Here is a 22,939-nt window from a genome sequence, read left to right as displayed (position 1 = left end):
CTGACGTAGGCTTGCTCACAGTCTCTCTCACACATGTACACACTCGTGTGTTCACTCACCTATCCAAAAGGTCCTCGCACACTCACAGATTGTCATTACATGCATTTACACAACTCCTTGTGCACACTCACACCCATGCACACATTCACATACACCTATGCCATCCCACACTCGCACACTTACAAGGTCATTGTCATGCTCCTTAACACACCCATGCCTCTCTCAGACATGGTCACTCAGATGTACTCTGTCATCTAGAAGCTCTCCCCTTGGTCTGTGGACCTCAGGGAGGTCATGCTAAGTCTAGGGACTCTGGGTGACAGAGGGTGAGGACAGAACTGCCTGAGCAGCTGCTGCTCTGGTCCCTGTGACTGGGACAGAAACTCAGATGAGGTTGGGACAGGGTTGACAAGTATTGGGACATAAATACTAAGTTGTTTGCATGCATTAAGTACATTTTTGGATATCAGTTTTAAAATTTTTTTTCCTACGAATTTTATTCTCAGAATCAGAAAAAAATACAGAATGCAATTATAAATGTTATCTAAGTCCTTGTAAATCAATCAAAATATACAATTCTCTGAATTATTTCAGATAATTGACCCTAGATCTACTAGTTTCCATTGGGATGCGTGTTACCATCTTGCTAGGACATGGCTTCTGCTGGTTTTTCCTCCAGCACCAGCTTTTTAAGATATCACTAGGTTGGGAAGGTTACCATCTCAGTTGCCAGCACAGCCTACCCCTCCCTGGGCCAAGAAAGGCTGAGGGTGTAACGTGCATTTGGGTCTCAAATGACACCTAGGCTGCAGAGACCCCTGACAAGTATTAGAAGGCGTCTGTGTGTCAGTGTCCACGCCATGACTGCACAGCCCAGCACCCACCTCCTGGCTTTCCTGGCCTCAGACCCTGGAGCCCCACCTTGCTACCCTTCCAATTCACCTCTGCTGCCCAGTCCTTGGGCTCTGGCCTTGGGCCTCCATCATATTGTCTACCCTTCAGGCTGGAGTCTCTACCTTACAGCCTCTACTCCCTCTCTTGTCTCCACTGAGCCTCAGAAGTCTGGCTTCCTCCTTCCCTGTGTTACTCTAGTTGGTTTAAAGACCATGGTATCATTTTCTCTCCTGTAGCACTGAATGCATGGCTCTTTTGGGAGGTGGCATGAGGAGTAGGTGGGCAGGGGCAATAGGGTTAGTTCTTGCCAGATATAGTTTTGAGGAAGATTATTATAATGGAATTCTGGTGTCAATCATTATTCTAGAATGTATAGATAACTCTCACTATTTAACCTCCATAAGTGTGATAATGTTTTTTAGATTTGACTTTGGTATCATTAATCCCAGCCAAACTTTACAATGAATAAAAATCCATCTAAATCAAAATCTTTCCTGTCACTTTGGGTTTGGGTATGTTGATGTATGCATTGGTTCAATTCACAAGCGATGAAAGTAACGATGGAAATGTCCAGGAGAAAGATTTAGAAGTCTGAGAAAATGGGTTGATGGATTGTCTTACCTTGTATTTGAATGCCTACCAAGAAGAAAAGTGTAAAACACAATTGTTTAGAACATTCACTGCAAATTGCCCTAGGTTACTAGCATGCAGACATTGCCATATAATGAATTTAAATAAAATTCACAATTTAGTCTTTCACAGTGTATTGAAAAACATGAAAAATCTCGTCTGTCTAGCAAGAATCAAAGAAATGTGGATTCAGTCAGTCTTTTGGAAGCAGATCACATCGAAATAGCATATATATTACAATAATTAAAGATTCATTCTTTGGGATTTGAGGCAAAGCTACTTATATCTGCCCCTTTTTCAAACAAGATTAGAGTCTACTAAAGAATGATCTGCTCTATCCTTTTCTGATTTGATTACCAAGTAGGATTATTACCTTTTTAATATTTTAAAGTCTCCTTCTTTTTCTAGATCACCATTGATTTGAAATGCTTAAAAATTAAATAAATCATGATAGTCTTTGAATATACTCCTGCAAATCTATAAATTGCTAAAACATATATAAAATTAATGGGCATGGAAATATACCCATTATTTGTTTTTGGATCTTCAACAAGCATATTGTAAAGTAACATTACTCATGATTTATGTATATATATAAATATGTGTATATATACAAAAATATATATATATTAGTGGTAGTTTCTATATAGTGAGAGTTTAACTGATTTTTCTTCTTATAGTTTCCTGGATTGTTTGCTTTCTGTACAGTGAACTCCTATTTTTTATAATCAGAAAAAAATCAATAATATTATGTTAAGTTAAAACTGAAAAGAATCTTATAAGCAAAACATGAAGTTCCCATCCCTAGTTTTGATAAAGGAAGTGGCAAAAGCCCCACTGTGAATATATTCTTGGCAGGTGTTACAGTTTATTTATTTATAAATCTAAAGTGTATGAGGTAATTGAACGTCTGGGTCTCAACCTATCATTCATTCTAAATTCCAAAGGGCCTCAACTATCTTTCTAGTCATTTCAGGTGACCCGGCTATTTTGGACACAAGAAGTCCCCAAATTCTTTGTCCATGATGTCTTATTTCTCTTTTATAATACCTCTAAGTCAAAAGATATCCCTGATACTTCCATTTAAAAAGTGTTATGGGTCCAAACAACTCAGTGGGTTTATTTCCTAACAGCTGACTAGCAGTATCAAGGCAGTTAGACTGGCTTGTTTTCTAATTGGCGTTTATGGAAATTGGGCCCTTATAGAGGGGCTATGTCCTTCTCGATGTCTGCATTTCAAAGAGGTGACTCCCAGGTCCTCCAAAAAGAGAGTCTTGAGTTGTAAAACTTGCAAAAGAAGATATAAAAGAAGAGATATAAAAGAAGTTTTATATCTCAAAAGGGTGAAGGGCCAGGCAAGGTGGCATACACTTGAAATCCCAGTGGTTGGGGAGACTGAGGCAGGATGATTGCAAATTCAAAGCCAGCCCCAGCAACTTAGTGAGGACCTAAGCAACTTAGTGAGGCCATGTCTCAAAATAAAAAGTACTGAGTGCTGGGGATGTGACTCAGTGGCTAAGTGCCCCTGGGTTCAATCCCTGGTGCCAAAAAGAAAAAAAAAAAAAAAAAAGGCAAAGGGATAATTTACAATGGAAAATTTTCCAAAGTAGATGTTTTAAGGAAAAGGAGGTCAGGGGTAGGGGGACTATTAAAGCTAACCTAGGGCTATTTGAGCTGGTAGCAGCTGTTCCCTAGCTCTTTCTTCCCTGTGCCCTGTGTCTCTATTATTGTTCTCTTTTCCGAAGCCAAAAGATACACCTAATGCTTTGATATAAAAAGTGTTTTAGGTCCAAATGACGCAATAAATATTTTTGTCCTAACCGCATACTAACACTGAAAAAATGATACAAATCTAGAGAACTAATGGACAACATGAGGGGAGTAGATAACAAAGTTGTACTATATTTGGGGTTCATGCTGAATGAGTAGATTTTAACTACTCTTGCCAAAAAAAAAAAAAAAAAAAAAGACAAAAACAAAGAACTGGTCACCATACTGACCTTTTTACTATCTTCCTGTATCCCATAATTCATGTTGTATACCTTAAATATACAGAATAAAAATCAATTTAAAAAGAAAAAGCGATATATATAATCTGCAGAAATTATTTCATTCATAATAAAACACATTTATTTAGTAATTAGGCTGTGCACCTGTTGGGCCCTGCACAACCTTTCAAAGCTTGGAATCAGATCAAATGTTGCTATCCCCATTTTTTTGTTCAATGTCGATTTCACATGGTACTTGCTTTTTAAAATCAATTATTAAAATCCAGCTTCTCAAAGACAGGTTGTGATTAAAAGGAATGTATTATGGAACTGAGCTACTTCATGCCAGTAAGTCACACTGTGCTTGACAGATGTCGAGTGTGCCAGTTATTTCTCTTGAAATTTTAAAATAACCTGGGAGCCCCTGTGAGTTCCATTCAGGCCCTTTGCACAGCTTGGAATCCGCGCGTCCATCCCGCGCATCCTTGCAAGCTCCTGGATCTCAGGCCGAGTGCACACAGATGGTCTCCCTCCCACTTCCTTCTTCCCTCCCCTTTTCTTTACTCCTTCTTCCTTTAAATGTTCGATGTAGTAATTCAGTGTGACAAAATACTATTTCACATAAGCTTTTGATATTCCTGGATGTACAATGAATTCACATTGTGTCACTTAGGGAAAATAAAGGGCGCTGATGTAGTGAGACAAGTGGAAGATTAAGCAGTCACAGTACCTGGGAATGGGCGGGAACCGGCTGAATTTAATGACCTCGGGTTTAGTTCTGTGATTAAATTACCTTCATGCCAGAGCGAATGACCATTGGTCATGTCAACGGTACTCTTCTTGTTGGGCTTGACACCTCTCTTCCACCTGGTCAGGAGTAGATGATCAATACTTTATGATATCAAAAATGACATAGGGTGGTTATTTCTTCACCTTCTCTTAGGTGTTTGCCCAACTACTGCGAGCACGGGGGCGCCTGTTCCCAGTCCTGGAGCACCTTCCACTGTAACTGCACCGACACGGGTTACACGGGAGCCACCTGCCACAGCTGTAAGCCCAGTGCACCCTCCTGATCTTGCCCCTGTGTGACTTCCCACTGCATTTCCCTTTCATTGCTCTGTGTCCACGGGTCTTCATATGTGCAACCTGCTCTTGGAACGGACAGTCCTGGCTTTGAGCACCCAGGGGTTTCTAGTTCATTTTAAACCTGCACCCAATTCCTTAAGTAGTCAAGGTAGTTTATAGAAATATCTAAAAGTGTAGGATGATGCAAATGAAAGTAGGTACAGAAAACAAAAGAGATCTGAGGACAAAAAAGCAAAATAAAATGCAGAGGGTGATCGCCTTGCTCTTCTACTTGAATTTGGCCAGTGTTTGACTCTGTGCTTTCCAGAAGACAGTACGAGTGGACACATGATCATTTACCAGATTCTTACTGCTCATACTAATGGAAGACTCTCAGAAAGCAGTACTGATGGACTAGGACAGGGTGACTTGTGGCACAGGGATGCAGATCTCAAGTAGAGACCCGCTGTTGTGCACTGGGACATTTATACGAGATACCATGGGTTGGGTGGGCGGCTTAGAAATGATAGAAATTCATTTCTTACAGTTTTGGTAGCTGGAGGTCCAAGACCAAGAGGCCACAGATTTGGCGTATGGTGAGGGTCTGCTTCCTGCCATCTTTTCCCCGTGTCTTCCCGTGGAGGAAGGACGAGGAATCTGCCTGGGGTACTAATACTAATCATAAAGGCTCCACCCTGATGACCCAGTCATCTCCCAAAGTCCTCACCACCAGATGCCACCATAATGGGGATTACATTTCAGCATGTGAGTTTTGGGGGAGACACAAATGCCCAGCCTATAGCACCAGGCAATACTTAAATTTTTGTGCCACCCTGTTTAATGAAGATGGTGGAGACAAATAAGGTAATTATTATATGAATCACAGTAGTTACTGTTATGAAATACTTTCTAAATGCTAAGTATCAATCTAGTATTTTTTTAACCCTAACTCATTTAATTCCGGTCTTCACCCTAGTAGGTGGGAACTATTATAATTCCTAGTGGGTCACAGAGATATTAATAAATTTTCCCGAGGCTACTTATGTAAGGGAGGCAGAGTGAGGATGGAGGCACCTGAAATCATGCTGTGGAGCCTGGGATCACAAGCAATACCCTTTTCCTGTGTTATAAACCATGTGTTTTTCTGATGAAATGCTTGCACATGTTGTGACACCTGAGTCATTTTGTTATCGGTTCAGTATATGTAACAGGGCGACAAAATGCCCATTTTCCCCCATTTTTTATTATTGAGTTTATAAGCAACTTAACTCCTAGCACTACCTTTTATAGCCTTGACTCACTGCAGGTGTTAGGTGCAGAGTTAGCCTCACCGCCCTGGGTCTACGATGCTGCACAGTGCTTTGTAATCCTGCCAGGGTGCAGTACTGGATCCGGTGCTCCCAGCCCTGTGCTCTCCACAGAGGACCCCAGAAGCCCTGTTTCAGTGTGGGAAGGGTGTGCTCAGGAGGATCTCCTGGCCCCACCCTGCAGTCAGTCATTAAGGAGCAGAAAGAGTCTATGAAGAATGTTTGCTGGTGATAAGAGCTTCAACTCACCTGTCACCAGAGGCAGGTTCCTTGAGCCACGTCACCCAGCTGGTGAAGGGACAGTGCATTTTAATTTTTCATATCTTCCACCATCCCCATTATAGTGACTAACTCAATACTGAAAGCTATTAAATATATTTAAATTGACTATTCACTTTTAATTTCTATCAATGACTGAATACAATATAAACACAAATTACTCAGAGGGGTAAAATTAAATGATAAATAAAAAGGTATTTTCATCCAGGGCCCACAATTTGATTCAATAAATAATTTATTAGGCTTTTGAGCAGACTGCCCAAATGGAGCTAGCGTTTGTTTTGTTAATAAACATCCTGAGAGATAGGGGCAGAATGACAGACGTGGTTATGGCGGAGAGGCAGAGATGGAGACTTTCAAAAGGTTTTACTAGGAAACAATGCATTAATCATCATCCTATAAGAAGTTAAGCAATGAATGCGAAGCAGAAGTCCTTCAATTACCCTCATCTGGTCACGTGTCCTTTCTGAGAGTCACATGTAATTCTTGCCAACCTGAATCCAGCACCATCAATGCCTTCCTCCAAGCACTGATGAACATTTGTGTCTGTACATAGAAATGTTCAACCAGCCAGGTGCAGTGGTCCACGCCTGTAATCCCAGCAACTCAACTCAAGAGGCTGAGGCAGGAGGATCACAAGTTCAAAGTCAGCATTAGCAATTTAGCAAGACCCTGTCTCAAAATAACAACTAAAAAGGGCTGGGGATGTGCCTCAGTGGTAAAATGCCCTGGGTTCAATCCCTGTTACCGAAAAAAAAAAAAAAGAAATGTTTAACCACTTTTACACACCCACTTTAGTGAACAAAACGCACGTGTAACCAAAACCAAAACCAAAACAATCCATGCTTTTATTTCCACCTATAATAAGGACAAAATAAAGCCTTCAGATTGTAGAGAAACAGGGAAGTAAATTTCTATGATTATTTGAAAATGTTTTTTAACATTGAACAAATCAGCCACAATGTTTCATGTTGCCTAAACACTAATTAATACAATTTTCAGAAACTTAAAATAGGTTCAGGGAAGGATGTCCAGGGGATTGTTTATTTCAAGTTTCACAGGATAAAACGCTTACCAGAAGTTTTTGGTATACTGGGTCAAACATTCAGTAAGAGGTGTGTATCATACAGGAGCTAATACCAAACCTTGTACATGGCAAATATTTGCTTGTAAAATAAAAAATGTTTATGAATCAAACCACATTGAGACCACTGGGAGGCATATTTCACATAAATATTTCTTTGGCTTTGAATTCTAATTATTTTGAATTCTTATTACAGAGCATTAGAGAAGTTTTCTTTAGTCAGTTACTTTTAGAATTATTGATGAGGAATTTGGTGAATCATATTTGTTCTATGAAAAATTGTTTTAACCTGTAGTGAATTCTATGTGAGAATGGAATAGAGTTTCAACATTATTTAAAATGTGTCTGTTGCCTAATTATTGGGTGGCAGTAGATTAACGGAGGTCCCACTGTTATGCTTCAGAAGTGAGGGATGACAAAGTGATACTAGAATTAGGAATTCCAGAATGGGTGGCACATGATATCCCATTATAAAGTTCTTAACACTTAAACACCTGCCTCCTCTTTCCTTGTTCTTCCTAATGTAAAAATCAGCTAACTTTTCATCTCCATGAAATACTTTCATTTTCCTCTTTTTTTTCCTCTTACCACTTTGATCCATTTTCATTTAAAAAGAATAAAAGAATGAATTTTGTTTTAAAGTGAAAGTTTTACCTTTTCTCTTGGCTAGTGTTATGCATGTTAAATTTCAATACTTTGATTATTCGGTGCCCAAATTAAAGTATAAGGTATTCATTTCGTACTATTTCATTTATGATGAAACTTCTTTTTTTACAGCTATCTATGAGCAGTCATGTGAAGCCTATAAACACAAAGGAAACACCTCAGGGTTTTACTATATAGATTCAGATGGAAGTGGTCCACTAGGACCATCTCTTCTCTACTGCAATATGACTGGTGAGTTAACCAACTTTACTGCAATAGTTAAATCTGCATTAATGCCTTCAATACAAAAAATTCAAATGAAATAGAGATTTGATCCAGCTTGCAACTTGATTAAAATGTGTATTGTTTAGTAAAATAACTGAGCATAAATATTTAAAAATCAGTTCAATGGTAATGACTTAAAATATTGTTGTTGTATATGCATGAGGTATTATTTTAGAACATCTAATAATAAATGGTTCCTACTATGTCCCCAAACAAAAAAAGGTAGACTTTGTCAGAGAAAATTGAAAAAAAATTGCTTTTTAAACGTATGTAAACATTGTTTGCTTATATTCTAGCATTCTTTACTTGGATAAATTTACACAGAAATTAGTAGTCATGGAAAATGTGTTTGATTAAATTCAACATGCATTCATGATACGAAATATTTTAATAAATAACCAATAGAAGAAAATTTCTTTAATTTGACCAAAAAATGCCCACAAAGAACTTATAGCATATGTAGCAGTTTATGGTGAAGTACTTAAAGCCCTTCCTCTATCACCAGCATTAATACCACTCCACTCAACATTGTTTTGGAGATCCTTACCAGTGCAATAAAGCAAGAAAAAGAAATAAAACATTTAGGTATTGAAAAGGAAGGCCTACGATTCTCATTATTCACAAGTGACTAGGCTATGTATTAAGAATATTCCAAACATCATAAAGTATTGTAATTCAGGATTATCATTGGATACCAAATTGATATCAAATTAATTTTATTTCTGTATACCAGCAAATGACCCTTTAGAAAATAGCCTCAAATGTCTCAGAAACATGGTAAAAGAAGTAATGAAAAATGTGCAGGGTTTCTGTACAGATAAATATCCTAAATAAATGGAGGAGTGTAAAATTTTCATCCATTAGAAGACTCAACATTGTATAACATCACTGATATTGATTTAGTATAAACCTAAATTGGAATTCCAGGAGGGTGCTTGTTTGTAGGTTGGTATGATTATTTTGGTAAAAATGGGCAGGTATCTCCTATAATTTATAAGCAAATAGGAAGAGACAAGAAGAACCAGGTGAATCTTGAGGAATAGAGTTGAAGGACTCACCTCGATCAGATACAAACATTATGCTAATAGGCTAAGTAAAATAGTGTGTAGTTGGTATCAAGATAAACAGACTAATGAAACAAGATGCAGAATCTCTAAACAGATCCACTTGTATGTGGATAATTTATTTTGAGTCAAGGCGACACTGAGGTACAGTGCAGGAAAGATAATCTTTTCTACCAATGGTGCTGAGTGAAAAATGTATATAAATATTTTTAAAAAGATTATCAATTCCTTCCTTATCAGTCACATGCACACACAAAAAAACAAATTCTAAATGAACTGTATAGTCCTGTATGGTAGCTGCTGGCAACAAGTACTTATGTGGTTTCTAATTAAAACTAATTGTAAGATTAAATAAGCTTCAATACATACACTTTAAAAAGTTTTTAAAACTTAATTATTTAAGTTGAAGTTTAATGTCCCTGGCCACATTTTAGCTGCTCAGTAGCCTTCTGTGGCGGGGAGGAACCTGTTGATCCTCATGGTACAGAACATCTCCATCTCCACACCAGGCAGTGCTGTGCTGTGAAGTCTGAGTTTGATGGAGCCAAAGAAGATAGCAGGCAGTGTTGTAGAGGGTTTGTGTCCCCAGATCTGGGCATGAGTATCTGGAGGAGGAACCATCCGTGCAGAGGCAAGCGCAAGGGCTAAGTCCCCAAACAGGTAGTCTTGGCAGGTGTATTCAAAACACAGCAAAAAATCCAAGGTAACTGGAGGATGGCGGATAAGCAGGGAGTGTGGAGAGTCAGGTAGGGGGATAGTGATGGAAGACCCATGGGGTTCCTACCGCCGCGTGTGAGGTCTTTGGCTTGAGCTCTGAAGACATCAGAGAGTTTTAGGCAATGGTGGGATGCAATCTGGCTTCCTTTAATGGGATCACACTTGCTCCTGTGTTGGGAAGTACCCAGCCAAGAGCAGGGCAGAGAGGAGTTAGATTCTGCACGTGCAGAACAGGAGTTAGGAGACCTGTTAGGAAGCTATTACAAACCGTGCTAGAATCCAGGCTTGCACTGTTGATGGTGGCTTCTTGCTCTGAATATTATCAGTGTAGATGGAGAAGGAGGGTTCCTGGATTCTAATATGTGATTCTGAAATCTTCAGGGTGGTGGTAAGAGCTGAGCTATTGATTTGGTGGGGGTGTGTGGAACATTTCTATATAATGTATTTCAGAGATTTTTCATGTAGCACAACTTAGTGGCTCCTATAACTCTCAAACCATTAACGGAACTGCCCCATAGACCACAGCAACCCAAAGTAGTTGATGAGTCCCGTATGCTGGTCTCCAGATGAAGCTCCCCAGTCTGCATCACACAGATTCACAGTCAGCACCCCAGGCTGGGACTCAGGGGAGCGCAATGGAACCAGTGTCTGAAACAATGATTCCTATGTGTATGCAGTTGGAGTTGCTGTTTTAGACTTACGGTTCTCAACTTTTTGTTTGCACAGTTATGTGATAAGCCTACAAAGAGAAAAGAAAAGCTTGGCCAATGCAAGATATTAATTCAAATGTCCAAAAATTTAAAAAAAAAAAAACAGTTTCTGTAGGTTCAATTATGAGTGAAAGTTAAAAACATATCAGTGCAAACCTGTGACTTCCATGTGGCCATGAACATATCTTTTTTGGTACCAGGGATTGAATTCAGGGGTACTTGACCACTGAGCCACATCCCCAGTCCTATTTTGTATTTTATTTAGAGACAGGTTCTCACTGAGTTGTTTAGCACTTCGCTTTTGCTGAGGCTGGCTCAGCCTCCTGAGCCGCTGGGATTACAGGCATGTGCCACCACGCCCAGTCCGTAGATGTTTCTTGACATCCACATCCACATGTAGTATAAAGCTTTGATTCTGAAAGTTAATCTCTTTAAGTTCATAAATGTCTCTATTCTTTAAAGCTTTAAGAACACAAGCACACACATGCGTGCAGCTGATTCTTACTATTGCAGTAGTCTGTTCCATAAAGTCACCGTGGACACTGAATCAATGAATATTAAACCATTACTCCTAAAGGGAAATCCAGTCAGATCAGGTTCTTGTGAGCTACTGGAGGCGACATTCTCATCAATCAATTAATACTTAGTCTTGTTTTATGTGTGTTTCAGGTTAAAGACACTTTATCTAACATGCATACACATGTGATTCATTGATGTCGAACTCACCGCCGACAGCAACATGACTCACACTTGAACAACACTTACCTAACAGGCTTCCTTTACATTGCACATCACAGCCTCTGTGCTTTGGGGTACAGCCCCTCAGCAGCTTTAGGGAGCCATTTTACACAGTGATATCATTAATCCAAGGCACAAAAATGTGAAAAAATGTGGCACAAAATAGTGTATAAACAGGACATTTGCTTACCAGATAAGAGTGAAAGCTGAGACAGGTGACAGCATCGGCTTGTTCAGTGACAGCCGGGTACCTGCGTATTGGATCCTCCAGGTTTCCCTGCCTGGTACATGTTGGCAAATAACTGCAAAAGTGTTGGGGTCACAAATAACTTTAGCACGTAGGCAAATAATGAGAATCTACCTTAACGAGTATTGACCTCTATCTATCATGTATCTTATGTCTATTACTGATAATAATTTAGTCATGTCTCCAGCATATGTAAATTACTGAATTACTGAATTATATCTGCAAGGTGTTGTGGGCAGAGACACAGATATTGAGGGACAGTTACTGGTCTCTGGAAGCTCTGGAATATTGAAGCTGTCAAACAGATGTGACAACCCCAGAATATGAAACCCCCAGAGAGGAGGACATGTCGAAACTCTCCTCATTAATCTGGTTTTACAAATGAGCAAGACCCAGGAAGGGTCAGTGTAACCGATTGAAGACATGGGATGGATTGGTCAAGAACTAAAACCTCCGTCCCTTTTCTCACAGAGCTTTTCCCTCTAGAAAGGGTCACCTTTGATCAGTGACCCTTCGCTTGTATCCAAATCTGGCATAACAATTATGAAAGCAAAACAAAATGCTGATTTAGCAACTTGCAAATGTATAACTTATAAAAAAATCTAGTTAGTTTAGGATTAGTGTCGCACAAATGACTCTGCAAGCATTGCAAACTAAACAATATAAACAAACAAAATCTCTGTTTTGAATGGGCAATTTCCTAAACCACGTTAAAGACTGAAATTTCCTTGTAAATAGAGTATTCTAAGTATGATTTAGAAATAATTAGTTGGGATGAGATGAATCCCAGTGGTTGTCCCTATTGAGATGCAGGGAACTGTTTTCTCCTACACTAAACTCATTGCTTTTCCTATAATGCAATAGTTTTATGTTCACAAAGTTTCTCATTATTAAACATTGCATTGTAAGGAGGATTGTTTCAGTGGGTAGAAATTGATGAGAGCTGAAGTGGCAGCTTTCAAACTTTGGTGAAAATGGAAATTCTAGGCGTTAAACTCACCACTTTCTACTGCACCATGACCACAAGATTCCTGGGTTTAGTTTCCCTGATACAGTAAGTTTACAAACCAGAGTCTGAGTCTCTGCATCATTAACAAACACCCCATGTGATTTTAGCACGAGATGTATATGCTGTGTCTTATAAAAATAGCATCATCATTATTTTTACTTTAGAGATTTGTTATTAGAGGAGGTTAATAACGAAATGGCATTATCCAGTCACAGCCTCGTTTATGTCCAGGTTTGCTCCAGAACGCTAGCTGTTCTCCCTTCTCCTTCTCTACCTGCTCTTCCAAGCTTTATCACATTTATCACTCTTGGCTATTAAGCAGAAAGCACCTCAGCTTTGCAACTGTGTTGCTTAAACAGCATGTTTTTTTTCTTTGTGCTGTTATCACACTAAAAAATAGTGGTCCGCCTAAGGTAAATCAAGTTCTTAATTACTCTGTAGCTTTATTTACAATTCATATTATTAGAAATCTCTTTGGGGAGAGACACTGGTAAACCCAAATTACCATTCTATTTTTTAAACTTCCTAGATTTTTCTGCCTCTTTCAGCGATCTCTTCTTTTTCATTTCCCTGTCTCTTTGCCTTCCAACTCTTGTTGCATTTAGCAAAGGATAATTTTTGAGAAACTAAAATCATGACTCTCATACGGATGTAAAAATAAATGTTAAAAAACACATTTTAAACATCTTGTTTAATACATTATTAATGAAGAAATTGGTAAGCTGTTAAAACCAGTTCAAAGGAGAATTCTAAGAACAGAAGCATCTACACATCAGGAATATTGAAAGAAATGTGCTCCTAAAAACAGAGGAAACACCAGTTTCCTGAATAGGAGGGAAGGAAGTCAGTGGACCTCTATCAGGTTCAAGTGGCTGGCTCTTGACAAGAATCACTAATGATGTGTCCAAGGATATGATACGGGTCTTGGAGATCAGGAGAGGGTCCTGGTTCTCAGGTGTTGAAGATTAAACACCCAAGAAATGCCAAGGCAAGGGTAGAAAATAAAAATAAATAAATAAAAAAGAAGATACAGAGACAGCAGACTTCTCCAAAGAGAAGGGACCCCAGAGCTGTTTGTCCATGGGAGTGGGTGTGTCTTGCTCTTTTATAAACCAGAGCCCCCCCCCCGCCCCCCCCACACAAACCTTCTTTTTCTTCTCCTTGTCCATGCCTCAGGGTGGAGCCCAGGGGTGGGGGATGTTCGCAACTTGTGCTGGGAAGTCTGATCCCCAGGTTAGTTATCAGTAACCCATTGAGCTGGGAAGGGAGATCCTGGAGGCTAGCTATGTGCAATCCATTGACTTTTCTTTAATAAACAGCCCTCATCCTCTGGATCCCCATTATTCATGACCTACAGACTGCCCCCTGCATTGATGAGGAATGTTACATGTCCTGCTCCCTCAGACCAGGTGGGCCTGCAGGCAGACTGCTTTTTGGCAAAGAAAGCATGTGGGGAGTCAGTAGAATGGGCTCATTTTATAGAATTATTCTCCTAACCTCCTATTCCCACCATCCTCTTCTGTCTGTTCCTTTACATGACAATGCTTTTCTTTCTAAACAAAAACCAAACAAAATAAGGAAGTGAACACAAGTTTTAAAATATCCCAACAACTCAGGTTAAAGGATGATCAACTGTAAATATGTCTTGGAAGTTAAAGATAGCACATTTCTCCGGAGAGCTTCCCAGGTGTGTCTCTTGCAGGTACGCCTTCCAAGAGTAATAAAACCTGAGGATTTGTCCCTTTTCTCCTCAGAGATTTGTCCTGCTTAAGCTCCACTGGACTCCTTCTAGTGGTTTGGTGCCAGGATGCGGAGGAGCAGCTGGAATGTATAGCCTTACCCTGTGGGAAAATGGTGTGTGGGGAGCCCGTGCTGCTAAGATTCTGTTAGTAAATATCTCTGATCCGGGCCCTCTGTGTCTGTTAGGATGGGCGGGTAGGTAGGTAGATGAGCAGAGAGATAGAGTTGGCTATAATCTGTAATAGAATCTTTTATTAATTTGCAAGTAGAGTTTCATCTTAGATACTTCACAGTTTCCAACTTAACATAATTTTATAATCCTATCAGTTATCTATAATTTATAGTTATAAAACAGCTCAAAGGCAATGAAAATTTCACAACCCCCATAGATCAGAACCCATAACTGGGAGGTTGTGCTCTCTGGACTCTGCGTTGTTTTAGATTGTTTACTTGTTTATGCTCTCATTTCTCTAGCACATGTCTTCTGCATGTTGTGTCAAAACCCCGTGCCACATGCAGGGGACACCACAGTGAGCAGCCCAGAAATGATTGCCGATCTCATACGGGGAGAGACAAATAAAATATCACCAAATAGCACATTACAGGTTATGGTGACGTCTGTGACTTTTTCAGTTGTCATTTCCAAACAGGTGTTTGTAGAAACCTTAGCTAACAGCTGTGTCTGGAAGAGTAGGGAAGAGGCTCTAGGTGGGAAGTTTTCTGACTTTCCCCTGTTAATCTAGCACAGGGGATTTGGAGCCTGGCTGTGGAGACCTATTATCTCCATTGCTCAAAATCTATGCTGATTTCATGGTGTCAGCAAAGTCCTGGAAATCTAGATGGTTTATGTCATCTGTTTAATTTTATACTTTGTAGTACTTTTTATTAGATAATAAAATTGCATACAGAAACTATCATAATATTGAAATATTTTAGGATTTCCAAAGAAAACATATATATGAGTTGTCCTTTATTGGTTGCTATGCACCATGGCCGTGAATCTCTTAAACGCTGTAAAAAACCTTTAGAATCATGTGTTAATTGTGATCTAGTGGATGCTAAACTGGTCACACCTCTCAGTGTGACCCCAAAGGCACAGAGACAAAGGCTTCAAGCAGGTTTGTTGTCTTGCTCTTTTGGCAGCTGCCCAGCCAGAGTTAAGTTTCCCAGTGCCCGCCACAGATTGACCACAGGAAAGGGGCTTGGTTCTGCTGAACAATGCAGGCAGAGCCCAGCAGAGGCCAGACAGACAGATTTGCCTTGGCTAATTATAACCCTCAACTTCCAATCCCCATGGTGGAGTTGGCTAAAATTAGAGAATTTCCAACATACTCTATTGCCTTGTTTTGCCAATTTATTTACAGATTTGGAAGTGGAGGCTTAGGCTTTACTTGACTTCCCTAAGGGCACAGATTCCTGCCAGGCCAACTGTCACACCTCCTGGTGGTCTCTGTATTGTATTGCTGGCTTCCCATAATCAGTTTCATTAGCTTATAGATCATGTCCTCTTTGAGAAAAGCATCCCCCTGATAAAGCTCTACGGTGAGCTGCATGCAAGGGGGAAATGAAAGTCTCAGCTATTGTTTTGTGGATCCACACATGGAAGTTGCTAAGGCTACCGGCTTCCTTCCCACTCCCATCACTTCGCTAACCTGACTGTGAGAGGGGTGGGAGGGAGATTTGTCAAAGTCTACCACTTTATCTTGTTTGCACTGTTGATAACTATGAATGGATCACCTAAAAAAATCTGGGGGGAGATTACCATTACCGGTTTCCTCCAATTTTGAATTTGCTTGTGACACAGAAGAGTTAAGCGACTCAACAGCAAATCTGTAAGAAGTTGTGACAGTTTCCAGTGTTTCTCTTACCACTTAGTAAATCAGAGGCCTTTTGATGAATCTCTTCTTGTGCCCACATATATCACAGTGAGTGCACAATGAAAAGGGAAAATTGAAGGATAGGTATAACACGCCCATCTTCTGTTACAGACATTGTGGGATTTATATTCACCTAAGTAATTTTGGTAATCAGTATGATGGAAATGTTTGCAGACATTCGGATAGCAATTGTGAGTGCTCTAGTAGATACTCAAAAATATTTTATTTGTGTGTGTTAGTTGAGATACTGATAGAGTATCAAATGTGTTCCTTCAAAAGAGTAACTTCCTATTGCATTGCCAAACTCTCCTATGATACCAAAACATTGGAAAATTTGATTTGAAAAGAAAAAGATGCACACCGCAGACTGACCACAGAATTAAATCATGACTAAAGAGGGATATATAAAAACTTACTTTTTTTTTCTTTGCTGGTAACATGCATAAAGAATAAAAAAGTCACTGCCTGTATTATGTAATAATAAAACATTTCACTATTTTTTCACATGCATCCTTTTTTTACATTGTAACATCACTGAATTCTGAGTGTGTCAGCAGTTCAATAATGTTTTGCTATTATAGTAGGCAGCATTTTTTCTTTCTAGAAGGAAAATGAAATAATCATGCATCTTTAAAGAGATAGAATATCAGATTTGGTGATCTGAAATATATCAGAAGCATCTCGCAATCATAATTTTCTAATATTTTTCATCATAAATATTGTCTGCCTAAATCATATGGAAAAGTAAAATAAAACCATTGCAAATGTATGGTGATAGTATCCATTTCAGGGAAAAGAGTCACTTTAATTTAAAAATTTTGTGAATCCATTTGTATTGATTCTACCTCACAGGGAGATTTGATGACTAGAAAAATTTGACTCAGATAAAAGGTGATTTTGATTTTCTTTATTTATTTTAACTTTTGCAGACTAGTGATGGTCTCCTCTCTTTCTCCCCCCATTTCCGCATACAAGAAACTGCATGGACCATCATACAGCACAACGGCTCTGACTTAACAAGAGTGAGAAATACCGACCCAGAGAACCCACACACTGGGGTTTTCGAGTATGTGACTGGCATGGAGCAACTCCAGGCCACCATTAACCGCGCGGAGCACTGCGAACAGGAGCTTGCTTACTACTGCAAGAAGTCACGGCTTGTCAATCCACAAGGTGCGTAAACCGAGGCATCTGCCACACTGTCCCCGGCCCCAGTGCACAGTGTCCTTACTTAACCAGATCCCGAGGATTTTAATTCTACCCAGGTGCTGAGGGTCCACATACTTAGCAAACGTGTCACAACCTGGGAGTCACATAGATGCTGTTGCCTGGAGAAAAGAGCAAGGTCAATTTACATTGAGCTTCATTCAAAGCCTTGATTGCTTTCCAGCGCTCCTTCTGGCCTTAATCGGATCATGTACAGTCAAGGCTTCCTTCTAATACTCCATGAATGCACAGTGTTTATCATCATGAAGGGCACGAGACACATAAGGCTTATTTTATCCTGAGCTAATACGAGTATGACTTGGTTGCCTGAAAGTGACTATTCTCTTGGCTCCTTTTTCATGACTTGTTGACAGGCAGCCTCTGGGTATAACTGAAAACTAAAAAACCCTGCTGAGCACCAGATAGGAATCAGAAAGCCTACTTCACTCTTTGTTTTATTCTATCCAGAACGACTTCTATTTTGGGTTTTATATTTTCTCCCTTTGGAATATCTCCTGATGTCAGAATATCAGGTTCCCCACTCCTACCCTGGAGTGGGCCCTGGTGACCTCGTGTGAATATCATGTGTCATTTGGATCATCTACAAAAATGTTAAGCCATTGGTCTGACATTTAACATTTTATTTCCAGTTAAGCTTCTCTCCTATTTGCTCTCCACCCACTTAATAAAAGATTACTGTCTTTAAACCCCAAGTCCCTTGGTATCCCCTGCCCCTTTTCCTCTTTTTCAGAAGGTCTTCATTCAAATTTTATCCCTCCAATACCAACTTGCTGGTCCCAACTCAAATTTTATCTCCCTGCTGAAAATTTAGTTCCCCCTGTAAATGAGGATCAGACAGTTGTGCAAAAATGGTAAGATGTACAGAGGGAAGAGGTATCAGCTCTCCCACTTCCTAGGTAAAAGACTTAGATGAATCTGATTCATCAAATGAACGCATGGATTAATAACAGCTCTCTATTCTCTTCTCTGAATTGGGGCTGGTCCCTCCAAGCTCCCATGGCTGTGGTGCTGTTGAGACAAGGTAACATACACAGAGTGCGTGACGAGAGCCCTCTCGCCGTGGGCTCTCAGGGCACTGAGGTTGCTTACCACTGACGTGCCCAGCTTCGTGTGTAACTCCTTGTCATTGCGCTGAACTGTTGTCTGGTTTCACTTGCCACGGTTCTCTGTGCTCATCCTCATCACACATGGCAGGATGGTCCTCTTTTCTAAAGCTGAATGATACTTCATTATGTATGCATCGCATTTTCTGTATTTATTCGTCTCTCAATGGACACTTAAGGCTCTTCCCCTGTCTTGGCTGTTGTGAATACTGCTGCAACAATTATAGGAATCTCTTTGAGATAGTGGAGGACATCAAAGCCACACACAGAAAGACACAGGCTGCATCCTATCATTTATATGTGGAATCTAAAAAGGTCAAACTCACAGAGAGTAACAGGGTGGCTATGGGGACTGGAGGTGGCAGTGTGAGAAGATGTTGGTCAGACTGCAAACGTATAGATGATACACAGTAATGGGACTGCATGGAAGGTGAAGGAACTCCACCTTTGTGGCCAGGGTTGCCCACAAACCCTCCAAGCTATTTCAGGCAACCTGAGACCACTGGCAAAGACAGCAGGAAATGCCGGAGGCTGTGGAATAGGGGTGATGATAACACAGGTTTCTTCAGGTCCATGACCTTGGAATTGTGTAGAATGGACTGAGGTAGAGGGACTGAAAAGGGAGAGAACAATTCACATTCTGAGGTCACAACAAGAAATGCAAGGAGGGAGCACAGGAAGTAGTGTTAAGTTTACAGCCTCAGATCTCAGTGAATGAGTCAAGAGCTAATGAGGCCTCCCTGTGTATGAATCAAATGGGATATTATAAAAATGTATTCTTAGCAGTGAGGATCTGTGGCTCAGCACATTGACAGGATGTCATCCAGGGAGCACTCAGGTCATTTAGGATTTTAATGGTGCCAGGTGGAATGTTCTGCCTGGATCACCGACATTTTTAATTTTAATTTTTATTTCTCAAGATTTAAAAAATTCATTCATTTTTTTGAAATGTTTTTGCTTCCAAGGATTGAACCCAGGGCACTGAGCCACTGAGCCCAATCCCCAGCCCTTTTTAATTTTTATTCTGAGAGAAAGTCTTGCTAAGTTGCTTAGGGCCTTGCTAAGTTGTTGAGACTGGCTTTGAACTTGCGATCCTCCTGCGTCAGCCTTTGGAGCCACTGGGATTCCAGTTGTGTACCACTACACCTGGCTAAAAACTTCATTCTCATCCTGATTTAAATTGTTTTGTCATCTTTAAAACGTCTTGGGTGGAACCAAAGGTATTTGGTACCTTTAAAACATTCAGCAATTTCTATTTTACAGGGAAAATTAGAAATTTAGATGGGAAAATATGATTTAGCACTTAGGAATAATGATTTATTTTCTCCTCTACCTAAAAACACAGTGTCTTAAGCAGTATGTTAAAATATACCTACTCAATGTTTCAAGTAGGCTTAACCTTTTACTAATGTTCAGATCATTCAAGTTTTCCAGATATTAATACCTTTGTGCATAACATAAGCTTCCAACTTTCCTGTTTTTGTTTTGTTTTGTTTTGTTTTGTTTTGTGTTTTAACCTGACTGGACCAGCATGTAGATCAACCCTGGGGGCAGGTTATCAGCTTCAGCAGAGGGGGCTACCTAGTAGTAAGTTAAATGCCAGTGAGCACTGGCATTTGTTAGTAAGAGAGGAATTAGTAAAAGCCCCAATTCTCACTGGGATGGATTGGTGATGACTTCAAGGTCTGAAAGTCAACAGAAAAATGATCACTCACCTTTGAGGAGCCGACAAATCAGATGGTGCTTACACTTTCCTCCTGCCCCGATTCTCAAATGACGATGATTTTTTCTCTGAACTTCTTCTCCTTCCCCCAAGATGGATTGTCTACATGCCTCACCTCCCTTTCTACAAATCCCTGGCTAAACGTTCTGTCTGTTCTTTGCTTGAGCTCCTTGGCATCATGTTTAGTCTTAACTCAGAAGGAGCTGGTAGCTGAACATTTATTGTAGAAAAAGATGCGTTTGGCTAAGGGAAATTTTGTGTGTGTGTGTGTGTGTGTAATATTTGCTTCAGGCATGGAGATCTTTCTTTGTTATTTCTGTAGTCTCTAAATAAATAGCCAAGTTATTAAATGAAAGAGAAAATACAGACTTCCAAGTAAATCTTAAATCATGGAGAGGGAGTGCCATACCATGCCTACCATTTAATAAATAGCTAGTATGTTTCTAGTCAATAAATGTATTGACATAAATCAGTGCCTTTACATAATAGCCTATAGTGTTTAATGGGAATTTCATGATTCCAAATCAAACTTGCTTTTTTATGTTAATGACTGCAGCTTATAATTTGATGCAAACTTGCTCCAAAAATTATTTTTTAAAGAAATTGCATAGGTGAACTGCTCACAGTATTTTTTTTTTTTTCCTATCATGGTTAAATTAAGTAGGAATCACTCATTTCTTTTCTACCCAAAGGGAAAAAAAATTATGAATCATTTAAGGCTAATAATCATTTTTTAAATAAAGCTTCCTTAAGGAAATGCCATCCATGGTAGTGTGTAAAATATCTTTATATCACATCAATCATTCTCTTTCTCCTTTTATTCTTTTGAACAATTTAGGAAGAAGGGGAATTGTGCTGGGGTGGAAGCAGGTGTCATGGTTCCTGCCTTTGTCTTGCAGACGGAACCCCTCTGAGTTGGTGGGTTGGAAGAACCAATGAAACTCAGACCTACTGGGGAGGCTCTTTGCCTGATCCTCAAAAGTGTGCCTGTGGCTTGGAAGGGAGCTGCACGGATGCCCAGTATCACTGCAACTGTGACGCTGACCGCAGCGAATGGTGATTTCCATGATTCCTTTACTCAAGAAAAAATTAATGAAATGAATCACTCCAAGTGTGTATAGCCAGAAAGATACTGAACGAGGTAGCACAATGATTTAATCAGATAAAGGTGAAATGTGGTACAATCAAGCTAATCCTGAATGTTCAGAGCTTGAGTTTTTCAGCTTCTTTTTGCAATAGACTATTATTACATGAGAGTCAGTTGTCATTCTCTTTAAACCTACCTGTAATTAGACATTCTATTGTTTTCAGAATATATTTTCAGCCAATTACCAAAACATGTTTCATATAAAACTTTAAACATATAAAATATCTCACAGTTATCTTAAATGTGGTTCTTTCATTTTTATTAAAAGGAAAAAAACCATGTCACAAAGAGCTCATGTTCTGTGGGACATATTTTGGAAAAAAAAAAAAAAAAAGGAATCTATAACATTTTAGGAATTTGAAAAATAAAGCATTTTTTAAGCACAAATGAAATCTTGTTCATGTGTTCTCCTTTATCTGAAAAAAAAAAAGTTAAAAAGTATAAATACTTAGAAATTTTAGTATTCACATTTCAGCATCCCATATGTATACTACTATGGGACCTGCATAGACTTACATTTAAAAGTAGTAATAGTTAATCTGACTGTAAATATGATTGAATTCGTTATAGGATTAATTCCAGTGATCAGCGTGTTTTTAATTGAACTCACAACTTGAATTACATGGTATTTTGCTTATTTACTTTCATCAAGATTTTTTTATATAGTCATGATGGACTTTTAGGCTACATGTTTTGTATGAAGAATACTGCCTCTTCTACTCAAACTCTACTTTTTTAAAATTCTACTTCATTTGGAAGATACTCTTTAACTTATTTTTTCTTGCTTCCTTTACAAAAATTGCCTACATGGTAATATTGTGTTTTAAAATGTGTAAAAATGTCAATAGTAATGCTCAACAATAAAAAACAACCCAACCAACCACCAAGAACTCTCTAGTGCCTCCATAACATTGTTAATCAAAATTAATTTTTAAAAATAAAAGTATTTTAAACTTCTCATATTGACTTAGCTTGTGCAGAACTGATCTTTTTCATATGATATTTACAAACCTAGGGAAAATATTATGAAAACAACTACCGAAGTAAGGAGAGAGCAACCAAATATAGGTAGAAATTGCCAGCGTGGCTTGAAAGCAGAGAACCCAAGTGGGTGAGATGTGGATTTAATTGCCCTTCCCCTTGGAACACTGTCCATCTCACATGTCCCTGGGTGCCTAGAACTCCAAGAAAATTTTAGGTTTTGACTTGTTTGGCTTAAGGTATTAGAGGACAGAGTGTGAAGATTCCAGAATGGACTGGAAATGTAGAAAGCCACCTGTGGGATCCACCCTATAAACTCCCCTCAGAGTCTCAGCTGCCTCTTAAACTGCACAGGTGTGGAGGAGATTTTTAGGACCAGGAAGAGAGCTACAGCTGGAAATCTGAACAAGCTGTACAGAGATTTCTGCAATTAATACCAGGGGATAGGCAGAGTTTTAGTTTAAGTCTCCCTAATTGAG

At 39.3% G+C, this 22,939-nt stretch overlaps 1 protein-coding gene across 2 annotated transcripts in view; it reads left to right on the top strand.

Annotated features, from left to right (window-relative positions):
- The window catches only part of Cntnap4 (contactin associated protein family member 4), a 241,960-nt gene that overhangs the window by 165,954 nt on the left and 53,067 nt on the right, over window positions 1-22,939 (top strand). For both annotated transcript variants that reach the window (XM_047529627.1, XM_047529628.1), the window contains 4 exons: window positions 4,456-4,562; window positions 8,025-8,144; window positions 17,255-17,452; window positions 21,232-21,388. In XM_047529627.1, the coding sequence (XP_047385583.1) occupies window positions 4,456-4,562; window positions 8,025-8,144; window positions 17,255-17,452; window positions 21,232-21,388 (582 nt within the window). The remainder of the gene's footprint in view (window positions 1-4,455; window positions 4,563-8,024; window positions 8,145-17,254; window positions 17,453-21,231; window positions 21,389-22,939) is intronic.

The sequence above is a fragment of the Sciurus carolinensis genome, chromosome 16 (genome assembly GCF_902686445.1).
Source record: "Sciurus carolinensis chromosome 16, mSciCar1.2, whole genome shotgun sequence".
Lineage (NCBI taxonomy): Eukaryota > Metazoa > Chordata > Mammalia > Rodentia > Sciuridae > Sciurus > Sciurus carolinensis.
Note: the sequence above shows the minus strand (reverse complement) of the source record. Positions and strands in the feature narration are given on the sequence as shown.